The 13,327-nt window shown below is 64.4% G+C and overlaps 1 protein-coding gene across 11 annotated transcripts in view; it reads right to left on the reverse strand.

Annotated features, from left to right (window-relative positions):
- FGFR3 (fibroblast growth factor receptor 3) overlaps positions 1-13,327 on the reverse strand; it is a 15,229-nt gene continuing 1,902 nt past the window's right edge. Inside the window, exons 2-17 of one of the 11 annotated variants that reach the window (XM_034672218.1) lie at positions 8,783-9,052; positions 8,484-8,537; positions 7,281-7,453; positions 7,081-7,204; positions 6,806-6,996; positions 5,785-5,935; positions 4,235-4,431; positions 3,758-3,903; positions 3,251-3,372; positions 3,063-3,173; positions 2,797-2,987; positions 2,575-2,697; positions 2,403-2,473; positions 2,105-2,242; positions 1,830-1,935; positions 1-1,742 (exon numbers count right to left, since the gene is read on the reverse strand). In XM_034672218.1, the coding sequence (XP_034528109.1) occupies positions 1,596-1,742; positions 1,830-1,935; positions 2,105-2,242; positions 2,403-2,473; positions 2,575-2,697; positions 2,797-2,987; positions 3,063-3,173; positions 3,251-3,372; positions 3,758-3,903; positions 4,235-4,431; positions 5,785-5,935; positions 6,806-6,996; positions 7,081-7,204; positions 7,281-7,453; positions 8,484-8,537; positions 8,783-9,052 (2,315 nt within the window). In that variant the 3' untranslated portion in view covers positions 1-1,595. Of the gene's footprint in view, positions 1,743-1,829; positions 1,936-2,104; positions 2,243-2,402; positions 2,474-2,574; positions 2,698-2,796; positions 2,988-3,062; positions 3,174-3,250; positions 3,373-3,757; positions 3,907-4,234; positions 4,432-4,896; positions 5,042-5,784; positions 5,936-6,805; positions 6,997-7,080; positions 7,205-7,280; positions 7,454-8,483; positions 8,538-8,782; positions 9,053-13,327 lie in introns of all 11 variants that reach the window. The other 10 variants (XM_034672219.1, XM_034672220.1, XM_034672222.1 and 7 more) reach the window with 10 other exon arrangements.

Below are 13,327 nucleotides of genomic sequence, written 5' to 3' on the forward strand. Positions count from 1 at the left end.
TGTGAACCAGTCGTCTCTGTTTATTTTTTGGAAAGCATGTCTGCCAGTTTGGGCTGACACCTTTGGCCCCCATAAGGTTGGGGGGGGCTGAGAACAAAGACCACCCTGAGCCACTGCCCGGTTGGCCAGATGATGAGCAAAAACACAGCCACCCAACTCTGGGCCATTAAGAGTACAAAAAGTAACAAAACTGAACTCACGGCTTTCTCTTCCAAGCTTTGGAAGGTGGCAGCCCAGGCTATAAAGTCTAGAAGGATTGCGTAAGAAGTGTTAAATCTACAGCAAATACATCTTGTAAAAACTCAATAAATTATATATATAGATATATATAAACTTGTAACATCTAATAACATCTGAGCCCGCGCACAGGGTTGGCCCCCCCGGAAGCTGCCTTCCCACCCAGAACACATGGCAATTAGAACTTGTAGGAAAATACCAGCTTGCTTTGAAGTCCAAAAAAATAAATCTCCTAGAGAAAAAGCCTATAGGAATCGAATCCCCCTGTAAAAAAAGGCCAAGGAAATAAAATATCCTCACTAGAATCACCTCAAACTATTAATGACCCTCACGGGTGCAAGGGGACTGGCTGAGCTTTGGGGTGCAGCCAGTCACGCCCAGAGCAACGCATGTCCCCCGCGACCCCTCCAAACGAAGCAGGGCCCTTCTCAGCGGTTAATAAGTTAAAACGGACACCTCTCTTCCATGCGGCTGTCTCAACACTAAGAGGTGGGGGCGAGGGACGGGGCAGGGGTTCTGAGGGTCCATAAATAGCTTTACAAATATACAGGTCCAGGTACAATTTTTAAAACAAAACTGCCAGAAAAGCCCCTCCCATCGTCCACTGGTGTTTGTCTTCACAGCAAATCCCTCGGGGGGGGGGCTCCCTGGGCCCCCGGGGTCCCGTGCCTGCGACACCAGCCCTACTTCCATATAGATATTTATATATATACGTGTGAGTATCCCACACACAGCTTCTATTTATATAAATGTACACTCGATTCTGGAATGAACCTCTCGGAGGGAAGTTCAAGGCTCCTGCCTTCAGGTACCCGTAATTCAGTCTCCAAGGAGCAGGGTGGGACATGGGGAGGCTGGAGGTGGGGGGGGGCTGCATGCTCACCATCACCTCCAGCCACAAGGTGTCACATGGGTGGGGGCCTGCCGCATAGGGGCTCCCTGCAGGCTCAGCTCAGGCATGCGGCGGGGCCTCGCCCACACTAGGCGCAGGGGCCTGGACAGTGCCCCCCTCCCAGTGCCCCCTGGGAGGCAGCGGGTGGCGGGGAAGGGGAGCCTGGGGAAGGGGCCCCGGGGAGGAACCCCTTTACATTCTACATTCGTCCCCCTGGTGCTGCCAGCACCGGTGGCCAGGAGGTCATTGTACAGTAGGGCGGGCACCCCAGGGATCCCTGTGCCGGGGGCCTCAAGACTCGCGCACACACACACACACAAAGTTGTCTGTCCATCCGTCTGTCTGTCCCAGGGCTCAGGCCCGGGCCAGGGGGCCCCAGTGGTTGACAGCACGCCACCAGCAGCACGGGGGGAGCTGGCGTCTGCTCTCACATTAGTGGGGGCTCGGCCTGCAGGCCGGTGGCCCTTCACGTCCGCGGGCCCCCACTGCCAGGTGGGGCTGGAGGCAGCAGGTCATGGGCAAACACAGAGTCGTCCCCCGAGGAGCTGGAGCTGGGGGTGTCCTGGCCGCCTGGCGAGTACTGCTCGAAAGGCACGGACAGGTCCAGGTACTCCTGCGGGTGGGCGGCCGTCAATGCTGTGTGTCCCCCCCCACACACACACACACACAGCACAGGGGCAGGGGCAGGGCCAGCACTCACATCCGTGGACGTCACGGTGAGGATGCGGTCCAGGTCCTCCACCAGCTGCTTGAAGGTGGGCCTCTGGGAGGGCACCGCGTGCCAACACTCCCGCATAATCATGTACCTGCCGACGGTGCACGGCTGAGGCTCCCGGCCCGGCCCCACCCAAGCCCAGCCTGACCCCTTGGGAACTCTGCCGAGGGAGCAGGGAACAGACGGCCAGGCCGTGGGGGGGGCGGGGCTGCCCCGTGGACCAGTGTCAGGAAGGGTGGCCACAGGGCACAGACACTCACAGGTCGTGTGTGCAGTTGGCCGGCTTGTCCATGCGGTGACCCTCCTTCAGCAGCTTGAAGAGCTCCTCCACGGGGATGCCGGGGTATGGCGAGCCCCCCAGGGTGAAGATCTCCCACAGCAGGACCCCAAAGGACCAGCTGGTGGGGAGCACAGGACGGTCAGCCTGCCCTGCCCCGAACAGACCCCCACCGGAGCGAAGGGCAGATGGGCCAGGGCGCGGGACGCTCCCAGCTCCGTCCCGCATCCCCCGCAGCTCCCGACCCCCTGGCCCTCCCCCGGTTCTGAGAGACCACATACACGTCACTCTGGTGGGTGTAGACGCGGTCAAACAAGGCCTCAGGCGCCATCCACTTCACGGGCAGCCGGCCCTGGGATGGGGAAGGGGGCACGCTAGGGCCAGGTGCCCTCCTGAGGTGGGGGCTTCCCTCTCCACCGCCTCCCACGGCCCTCCCGCTCCAGCCGGGCTCACGTTGGTGGTCTTTTTGTAGTAGTCAAGGTTGTGCACGTCACGGGCCAGGCCGAAGTCCGCAATCTTCATCACGTTGTCCTCCGTCACCAGCACATTGCGTGCGGCCAGGTCCCTGTGGATGCACTGGGGAGGGGAGGGGGCTGAGGCTCCCACGTGGCCTGGCCGGCTGAGGGACCCGCCACCGCCTGGGAGCCCGGCGCCCCTCCTCCCGCCCCCACTCACCTTCTGCGAGGCCAGGTACTCCATGCCGCGGGCCACCTGGTAGGCGCAGGACACCAGGTCCTTGCAGGTGAGCTGCTCCTCCGGCAGCTTGCAGGTGTCGAAGGAGTAGTCCATGCCCGGGGGCCGCCGTGCCCGCAGGTACTCCCTCAGGTTGCCCTTGGCCGCGTACTCCACCAGCACGTACAGGGGCCCTGCGAGCACAGGGCCTCAGAGAAGAGCCCCACGCTGGGGCCCGCGCGACCCACCTGCCCCACCGCAGCACCTACCGCCCTGGGTGCAGGCCCCCAGCAGGTTGATGATGTTCTTGTGCCGGCCGATCATCTTCATCATCTCCATCTCAGACACCAGGTCCGAGAGGTCCTTGTCCGTGGCGTCGTCTGCGCGGACGGAGGGTGTCAGGCGCCACTGCCCGGCCCTGTCCAGGCCCCCCTGCCACAGCCCTCCCCTCCCTCACCTTTCAGCATCTTCACGGCCACGGTGACGGGCTTCGCAGCCCGGTCCTTGTCGATGCCGATGGCCTCCGCCATGACCACTTGGCCGAAGCAGCCCTCCCCAAGAGGCTTACCCAGGGTCAGCCTGGTGGCAGAAGCGGAGAGGCGATGAGCGCTCCCGCCCGCCCCAGGTCTGTCCCAGGCCGTCCAGGAGGCGGCAGCACAGAGCCCTCCGTACTTGCTCCCACAACCCTGCCCCTGAGGACGAAGACGTTCAGCCCCCAGCCCCTCCCTCTGTGCGGCCATCCAGACAGCACTCTGCGAGGGGTGCCCCTCCCCGCTGCAGGAGCATCTGTCCCTGGCCCAGCCTCCTCCGGCCCCAGCCCCACATCCGGCAAGTGCCATGCTGCACGTACAGCTGATTCCTATCTGCCTCTGATAGGAATCCAATCAGATTTCTGAGTGAAGCCCCCACCCCCACCAGGTCAGGGCCTGGCCCCAGCACACATGGTCATATCGCCAGCACTGACCGGGCCCGGGACAGCTCCCACTTGGGGTCAGCAGGCAACTCCAGCTCGGAGACGTTGGCCAGCGCAGGGCCCTCCCCAGAAGACAGCCGGGCAATGCGCACCAGTGGCGTGTTGGAGTTCATGGACGAGTTGGACTCCAAGGACACCTGCTTGGGTCGGCAGGGACAGGTTGGTGCCACGGGGCCAAACCACAGGGGGTGGGGGTGGGTCGGGGACGGCGAGACTGTGGCTCTGTCTGTGTGGGCAGAGCCGACCAGGGCCGGCAGGGCTGTCTGAACTCCATGTAGCAATAGGTGAAGATAAAGTGACCCAGGGGACGGCAAAGACAAGGGCGGGGCTGGCTCAGCCACACAGACCACGTCCCGGGCAGGCCCCAGGCCTCAGACACCGTGGGGTGTCCGTAAGCTCAGGAGCCCAGGGGACGGGGCCGAGGGGGGTCCAGGAAGCCAGGCGGCTCGGAACCTGGTATCTACTTTCTGTTACCTGTCGCTTGAGCGGGAAGCGGGAGACCTTGTGCACGGTGGGCGAGCCCAGACCCTTCTTCGGGGGCGTGCGCAGGCGGCACAGTGTCACGGCCGCCACCACCAGGATGAAGAGGAGGAAGCCCACCCCATAGCTGAGGACTCCCGCGTACACGCTGCCAGCCTCACCAGCCTCCACCAGCTCCTCCTCGGCTGCAAAGACACGGGCGTTGCAGGCCTGGCCCAGCCACATAGGAGCCCCCACGGGCCGCCCTGGGCCCGAGCCAGAGGCACAGAGGGCGTGGGGAAAGGGGCTCAGACCCCCTCACTGAGGGTCCTGCGGTCAGAACGCTGGGTCAGCAGGGGGACACCCAGGAGAGGAGGAGCCCAGCAGAGCCAGCAGCACTCACACCGGCCACCCAGGGAGACGCCACAGCTACCACCTAGGCTGCTGCGGACCTGGCGGGAGCGGTGGGGCTCCAGGGAGGCCCCTCCGAGCCAACACACTGCACGTCGGCTCTGTTCCCATACCAGCCACAGGGCCCGGCGCAAGAGCTCTGTGGAGCACGGTGGCCACGGGCCTCAGGGTCCCCTGCCTGTCCCTGGCAGCCGTGGGGTGTCCCAAGCCAGCGCCCCCGAGAGGACAGGAGCAGAGCGAGCAGCAGCCGGAGCTGGTACCTGGCAGCACCACCAGCCACGCAGAGTGATGGGAAAACCCGATAGAATTGCCCGCCAGACACGTGTACTCCCCCGCGTCCTCAAAGGTGACATTGCGCAAGGACAGCACCTCTAGCTCCTTGTCGGTGGTGTTAGCGCCCGCCGTCTACAAAGAGAGAACAGAGCGCGATAGGCGAGCGCCAGCACCTCCCAGGGGCACCACAGCCACAGTCCGCGTGGCGACGATCCGGCCAGGCTGCAAGGAAAACGCCGCCGCCACCACCACCACGACCGCGGCCACGGCGCCCAGGGTCCTCCGCCTCGTGCGTCCACACAGAGCCCGAAGCCAGTCCCTCCACCGGCAAGTCCTCTGTCCCGGGTGAGCGCCAGGCGTGCGGGCAGCAGCGTGCCGCACAAACGCAGCGTGAGGCTTAGCGTGTGCACTGGGGGGCGCGGGCGGGCAGGCGGACGGACGGACGACAAACAGACCAACAGGCAGTGAGCAGGCAGTGGAGCCAGGGGCGAGAGCACAAGAGAGGGCGAGAGCGAGCGAGAGAGCCAGCAAGAGGGCGCGAGACACACACACGCGTGCACGCATGCACGCACACGCACACGGGGCGGGGGCAGAAGCAGCAGCTCTCAAACAGAGGGGCACAGCCTCTCCCGGGGCTGAGGGCCTCCTGGGGGTGCGTGTGAGAGTGCAGGCAGGGTCAGCACGGACCACGGGGGTCGAAGCAGGAGGTCACAGTGGAGGCCAGAGGTGCCAGCACGGCAGACGTGGCTCCTTCGGGAGCACCGTGCGAGCCACAGGGCAGGGAGCGAGCAGGATGGGGGCGTGCAGGTGGGCTCATGGCCAGGGCGTCGGAGCTGGAGCTCGGCGTGCCAGACAGCGCGGGACAGAGTCGTTACCTGCTTGGGGCCCGTGAACACGCAGCCAAAAGGCCTTCTCAGCCACGCCTATGAAATTGGAGGCTCGACAGAGGTACTCGCCCCCGTCACGCTCGGACACATTGGCCAGGCGGAGGCGTGCGTCGGCCTCCACACTCTCACTGATCCAGGACTGCGGGGACAAGAGACCCGGCTTAGGCGCGCTCTTGGCAGCCCGGCCGGGCAGAGTGGCCATGTGGGCGCAGGCCCTGGTGCAGACCCTGCCATGAGGGTGGCCCTCAAGGTACGGAGGGGCTGGGCTAGGCTCTGCCAGGAAGGCTGCCTGGAGGAGGCCACGGAAGCACCTCCCAGGGGTGGGCCACAGTGTCACAGGGTGCGCCTCCTGCACACCCACCCACTTCAGCCCAGATTGCGGCCCTGGCAGACTCTCCTAAGAGGCCCCCGGGGGCTGGCCCTCTGCCTGCCTACCCCCCGGGGCCCAGCGGGGCCGGGCTCTCAGTACGTGTTCCCCTGAGTGTCAAGATCTCACCCAACCGTGCCACGGTGGCCTCTGCAGTCGGGGCTGCACTCCCGCTCTCACCCGAGTGCCCACTCCCCACCCCCATGAGCAACAGATGTTTCTCTTTGGGCTGAGAGTGTCGCAACCATCCCAACTCGGGTGGCCCCCGCCCCTGGGGCCGTGGGAACAAAGTGAGGGCCAAGGAAGGCAGGCAGACAGCGAGCCGTGCTCTATGCACGCGGACGAGCCGTGCTGTGCACGGCGGACGGGCTGCATCAGGACGGTGCGAGGAGGGCCTGCCTGCACCTGAGGCCCAGGCGCCCCGACGGGAGGGCGGGAGGGCTCAGCGGCCACCTGCCTGCCCCGGGAGGAGGCCCGCCTCCAAGGCGATACCTGCCCAACCCTCTGACCCAGCGGGCCTCCCTGAGGGGAGGCCTCCCAGTCCCCCCGACCACGGGGGGCGGGGCCAATGGGGCCACGCCCAGCGGCTCCCAAGCAGGAGCCCGCTGCCCCGCCGCCTGCGCAGCCAGGGGTGGCACCCACCTTGAGCACGGTGACGTAGGGGGTGCCATCGGGCCCCACTTTGCTGCCGTTCACCTCCACGTGCTTGAGCCACTGGATGTGGGGCTGCGCGTCACTGTACACCTTGCAGTGGAACTCCACGTCGCTGCCCAGCACGGCCGTCTGATTGGCGGGCAGCCCGGCCTGCAGGATGGGCCGGTGCGGAGAGCGCTCTGCGGGGCAGATGGGGCTCAGCCGGGGCTCAGCCGCAGCCCCGCCCGCACCGCCAGCACACGCGCGCCAGCCCGGGGCCTCACCCAGCACGTCCAGGGTGTAGGTCTGCCGGATGCTGCCGAACTTGTTCTCCACGACACACGTGTAGTTCCCGCGGTCGGAGGGCACCACGCTCTCCATGACCAGGCTCCACTGCTGGTGCCGCAGCTGCAGACAGGCGCGCGGGTGAGGGGACCGCCGGCCGAGGCCCCCACCGGCCAGCACCACCCGCCGCCAGGCCCACCTTGATGCCCCCGATGCGGTGCTCGCCTCGGAACTCCTTGCCGTTCTTCAGCCAGGAGATGGATGGCGTGGGGTTGCCGGCGGCCGGGCACCGGAAGCGCACGGTGTTGGCGGCAGGCACCGCCAGCAGCTTCTTGTCCATCCGCTCGGGCCGTGTCCAGTAGGGGGCCCCTGCTGGCAGAGGGGCATATGACAGCTGTCCACGCCTCCAGCCTCAGTGTCCTCTCCTGTGTACGGACTGTTGGGACTTCTGAGGACCTCTGCCTTGGCCGGACAAGGCCGCCGACAGCCACAACATCACCTCCCAGCATTCTCAAAGCTAAGGCATGCGTCCCCTCCCCTCTCTGTCCACCTTCCCCAATCCCCTGCTCCAGCCAAGGGGGCCCAAGCGTCCAGAACAATACACCCTGACCCGGGAGCCTTAAGGACACAAGGGTATCTCCCAGTGGAGCACCCACCCACCCAGGGAGGCACGTTTGAGGCCGGCCCACTGAGGTGGAGACCCAGCCGTCAGAGGAACCAGGTCAGCCCAGGTCACGGAGCCCAGCTGGATGGACAAGCAAGGCTAGGACCCAGAAGCCGGGTGGTAGGACGTGAGGCCCAGCCGCATGCAGAGCCCGGAGTCTTAGAGGTGGCCAGGTGCCTGCTAGAATCCTTGCCACCCAGAGTCGCCCTCTAGAGCACTCCAGGGCCTGCCGGGCAGGGGGAGGGGACACGGGGACACAGCATCTGGAAGGCCCTGCCCCCTTCTGGTTTTCAGGCTTGTCCCCATCCCTACCCTAAGTGGCTTCCATCCTTCTTTGTTGCTGGGGTGGGGGCTGCATTCCTGTGGGTCCCTGGAGCCCCTAACCCCTCAGTGCAGTGGCCCCCAGCAGCCCGACTGTAGTCACACCTGGCCTGGGCCACCTTACCCACAGGCCTTACTGCCCACCCCCCACGGCCACCCTGTCTTCCTTGTCTCACCGGCCGCACAGTGCCCCCCAGCCCCCCAGCTTGCCACCTAGAGCTCAGGGCCGTCACACCGAGGGGACCACAGTCGGTGTGACCCCAGGGAGGTGGCCCCCAGGCCTCGGTGTCCTACCCGCCCGATGAGCAGGCCCTCTACCGGCAGAGCGCAGGGCTCGGCAGCTAGGAAGCAGGCCCACCCCCCGAAAGGCAGGGCCCCACCCCCGGCCAGCCCTGCGTGCCTGAGACCAGGGCTCACCTGTATCTTCAGCCTCATCCTCCCCGTCTTCGTCGTCTCCAGACGACGGAGCATCTGCAATTCAGGCAAGAGGGAGCATGCAGGAGTTGGACCCCTGACAGGCAAGTGCCCGGCGCCTACTCCCCGGGGCCTGCCACCTCCTCCGGGGTCTGTGGAGCCCCCCACAGGCAGGGCTGGAGCCCCTTCACGCAGCGCCTCCTGCCAACGACCACCAGGACCCGCGACGTGGGGTGCAGCAGGAGCGCCGCCCCGACACCCCCGGCCGCGCAGCGAGCTCAGCGGAGCCCGCGGGCACTCACCTGTCACGCGCACGCTGAAGTGGCAGAGAACGCGTTGGGTGAGCCGCTGCCGGCAGCTGTAGGCCCCGGCGTCCTCATGGGAGGCATTGAGCACCTGCAGCCGCTGCGGCCCCACCAGGATGCGGTCTGAGGGAACCAGCCCCACACCGTCCTTGACCCAGACGCTGGGCCCCGTGGGACCACCGGCAGGCGAATGGCAGCTCAGCTCCACAGTGTCCCCACTGCCAAAGACCAGCTGCTCCTGCTGGCCAAGCTCAGGTCCCGGGGCCTCTGTAGAGAGCACAGATGACCCTAAGGCAGGCACCCCCAAAACAGGAATCCTGGGCGCCTGGCACCCCCCCCCCCGGGAGGCACCATGGCAGGCCCACTGCCCAGACAAGCGGCGGAGGCTGTGGAGGGGGGCATCTGGGTCCCGGAGGGCTAGGCAGGGGCCAGTACGTCCAGAGCCTGCAGTCCTGCAAAGTGTCCCGCAGAGGACCAGGGCGGCTACGTACAGCCCTGCCAACTGGTGTGCACCCCGAGAACAACCATAGGGTCGCAGCGCCGACGCAGACGATGTGCAAGTAAGCGGGTTTGGCTGCTCGCCCACCAAACTGTACTTATGGACACTGAAAATTCAAATGGCAAAGCGTCACAAACTACTGTCCTTCCTTTGCTTTTTCCAACCACTTAGAAGTGCAAAATCCATCCTGACCTCACAGGCTGTACAAAACCAGGCCACAGGCAGCCGGTCCTCCACAGACCTCTGGCTTTTAGCCCCAAACGGAGGCTCGAGGCAGGAATAGGGGACAGGGGTCCCACATAATGCCCCCTGTCTCATCTTGGCGGCAAAAGCAGTTCCAGACCAGAGAAGAGACACTCCCCAGCTTGCCAGGGCCAGGCAGCACAGGCTGAACCTCCCAGAACAGCATTTGCTCTGGGCCGGTGACCTCGGGGGCCAGCCTGGCATGGGGGCTCTCGGGGACATGGAACACCTGTACCCCAACTTAGAAGGCAGTGTCTTGTGTGCGAGCTACACCTTAGCACGGTACCAAACACACAGCAAGAAAAAAGCCCATAAATACAGACAGCACAATACATCTGGTCAGCAGTGTCTCATAGGCCAGTGGGTTAAGGGGACCTGGGACCCTTCCCCATTTCACGGTTAAGGACACAAGCTGGGAGGGATGGGAGGTTGTCTAGACTCAGCCAGTGAGCAAGTCAGAGCAGGAGCCCTTAGAGACAGGCTACGGTGTCCTGGCCCACTTACGTGCAAATGCTAAATTGGGGTAAAAGATCCTCGCCAAGGGCAGACGTCCACCGGGAAGTCCCCGGTCCCTCCCCCCGCCCAGCGGCTGCCTAGCTGGAGATCCAGGGACACACCACTGGCGGGGCTGACTATCACCCCCAGGCCTCCCTGCCAGGGCCAGACAATGCCCAGCGCAGGCGGGCAGCCTGGGCTTGGGGCCCGGGACAGGGGTGGGTGGTCCTGCCGCCCAGGCCTCCTTCCTCAGACCCAGCTGGGTCAGTTACACCGTCACTTGTCATTCTGCCGACGCGTGGCCTAGATTCGAGGGCCCAGCTGCCCACTCTAGCCACATTAGCCCCTGGCTCCCTGGACAGTCCCGATTCTGCCCACCCACTTCCAGCAGCCCCACCAGCCCCATACCCACCAGGAGGGTCTCTGAAGTATCCTCCAAGTCTGCATCCCTGGGAGCCCCACAGTCAAGGGGCTCCTGCTCTGACCTCCGGCCCCCCAGTCCTGGCCACTGTGTCCTGTGGGGACCACCCAGTGCTGGGAGCTGACTGAGGCCCCCCAGAAGGCTGAGGACTGCTGGTCATGGGAGCCTCAGCCCCAGGCCCTGGCCCAAGGGCAACAGTGGTCGGCTCTGGTTTGGTCTGGGCAGCGTGGGCAGGTCAACCATCCACACAGGACTCACTTCAACCTGGTCCAGCATGGGACTGAGGAGACACAGAGCAGCCCCCAGGCCAGCCATCTGTTGGTGGACAGACCCTGCACTCAGCTGAGGCCCAGCCCTTGACCTGCCCAGGTGCAGAAGCCAGGGACCCCCGCACCAGGCCACGGAGAATCCTGAGGGTGACCCAGCTGTGGCCAAGTGGTTGGGGTCAGGCAGGGGGACAGAGAAGGATAGGCAGGGCCCAAAGTGATGGGCATGGGTGGGCACTAAACCAGCCACTGTCTGGCCCTACCTGGGAGCGGCAGGGGCAGTGCTGCTCAGCCCCCACCCCAGCAGCCCCAGGAGGGAGTCTTTCTTGATCAACAAAAGAGGGCCCTGCTCACACCCGCCCAAGTGCTGGGGCCCACACATGCTGGAGGCCAAGTCCTATGTGTCACGGCAGGTGCCCACATGCCACTGAGGGGGGTGGGCATAGGTGGAATGTCTGCCCCCACCTGCACCCCCACCCCAACAGGGGCCTGAGCTCGATCAGGGGCTGCATGCCAAGGGCAGCCCATGGGCATGGCCCAAGGGGCACTATGTTCTGGAAAGGTCCAGCTGGGCTTGCGGGCCTGTCTCCCAGTTACAGGGTCCTCCTGATTCTGCTACTCACTGGCCTCATGCCTCAATCTCCCCCACTGGGACACAGCACAAATATCCCACTACAAAGCCAGGAAGGCCGCCATAGCAGTGAAAATGCTGGGTCACGTGACAGGAGGGGCAAGAGACCCAACCCATCACCTTTGATGTCACCAGGCCACCGTCAGAGCTTGCCTGCTCAGGAAGGCTGCCGCAGGGCCCCTGACCCTTGACAAGGAGGAAACACTCTTAGATTCAGGCAGTACAGTTGAGGCTCCCCCAGTGCATAGCGAGTGCACAGGGGCTGGACAACACTCCCCCAGAAGGGACTTGGGGGCAACCCCAAAGAACAAGCATCAAATTCAGACCCAATTCAAAGGAACCATTGCAGCAGGCTGCCCCCAGGGAATTTGGGTTTTGGGGTAGAATGAAGAACAAAGGGTGTGGTTCTGGATGCGCAGTGAAGCTTTCCACTGCCCTCTGGAGTCTGGGACGTACATGGTTTCAAATAGCCCAAGAGACACAGGTTCTCAAAAGGACCCCGAAATCAAGGGAGAAGATCTGAGCTTCCCCCCTCCCCACCTGGAACCTTTCTGAAAAATTTCTTAACAAAGTTAGGAAAAAAAAAAGTGGGGAGAGGTTGGAAGTGGAGCAAGCAAACGTGGGCTTACAGGATGACCCAGCCTGATATTCAGAACCCTGCCTTTACCTGTCCTCACAAACAGGTGAGGTGACTGGGGCTCCAGCAGGATCCAGAGTCAGGGAGCTCCCCTCCCATCCAGAAGAGACTCCACTCATTGCTTACTCACTTGTAAGTCACTGCCCCCGCAGCCCGTGCCAGCTAGGACGCCTGTCCCCCTTTGGTTTCCGTTATGAAATGGGGCACAGAGTGGCCCCAAGGAGGACCTGAGGCCCTGGGGGCAGGGGTGCTTCTCAGCTCAGTGCAGGGGCTGAGGGCAGAAGTCCAGCCTCGGGCTCAGCCAGGTTAATGAACCACCAGAGGCCTGTGGGGCTCAAAGTCCATCCCTGAGACGGAGGAGGTGGGGAAGGTGGCAACCAATGCTTTTCTGGGAAATGCCCTGCACTCTCAAGGGACCCCTCTTGGCTGGGTGGGGTCAGACGGCAGGGGGAGTGCCGACCCTCCAGGCCCCTCAGAGAGAACACTGGCCCCCTGTGGAGATGAAGGCTGCCCAGGTCAGTCCAGTGGTCCACATCTTCCCCACCTCGACCCCAGCCAACTCCCGCTTTTTAATTTATATTTCCCGGGAAAGTGTCAGCTGGAAACTCTAAATTTCACCAGATCTTTGAATTTTTATGGCCTGGTCCATGTCCTTAACGCACTGGACGGAGTTCACTGACGGAGGAGCTCACTACCTGTCTCACCAGCTCTTCTTCGGGGACGGGGAAGCCATGCTCTGGTGGAGAGAAGAGGCCCCGCGCCCCGGGGTCCCCTCCCGCTGCTGTGCCCCAGGCCTGGCCTTTCGGCACCACGGGCTCTGCTCCCCAGGACCGGCCTCACGGGGGCGGCCGTTCCCAGAGCCAGGACGGAGCCTACCCCCCCCCGCGCCCGCCCCCGCACGCCGCAGGGGTCCGGAGAGGATCTGGAGCCCGGCCCGCTGCCCCCTCGTCGGGGCTAGTTGACATTCCTCGGCCGTAGGGAGTAATATCTTTATCTGAATGCGAATGCTAATTCGGGGCTCCCCCCGCGACCGCCTATTGGGCGCCCCTGGAAGCTGGGCCGCCCGAGCAGGCGCTAAAAGCGCGCGCTGACCTCGCGACGGCCTCTGTCACGCCGCTGAATGACACACACATTCAAGCGCCGGGCCCACTTCATTCATAAAAAAATGACATTGTTCCGGGAGGCTGCAGCCGCCACCGGAGAAAGGGGCGCGGGGGCGCGGGGGCGCGGGGAGGGGCGGGCCCATCTGCCTCCGTCCTGCCCGCGGCCGCCGCCTCCCTGGCACGGCGCGCCCGCCGCCGCTCAGCTCACACCTCCCTGCGAGGCTGCCGCGGCCGCCATCAATGCGCG

This window comes from Ailuropoda melanoleuca, chromosome 11 (genome assembly GCF_002007445.2).
Source record: "Ailuropoda melanoleuca isolate Jingjing chromosome 11, ASM200744v2, whole genome shotgun sequence".
Taxonomy (NCBI): domain Eukaryota; kingdom Metazoa; phylum Chordata; class Mammalia; order Carnivora; family Ursidae; genus Ailuropoda; species Ailuropoda melanoleuca.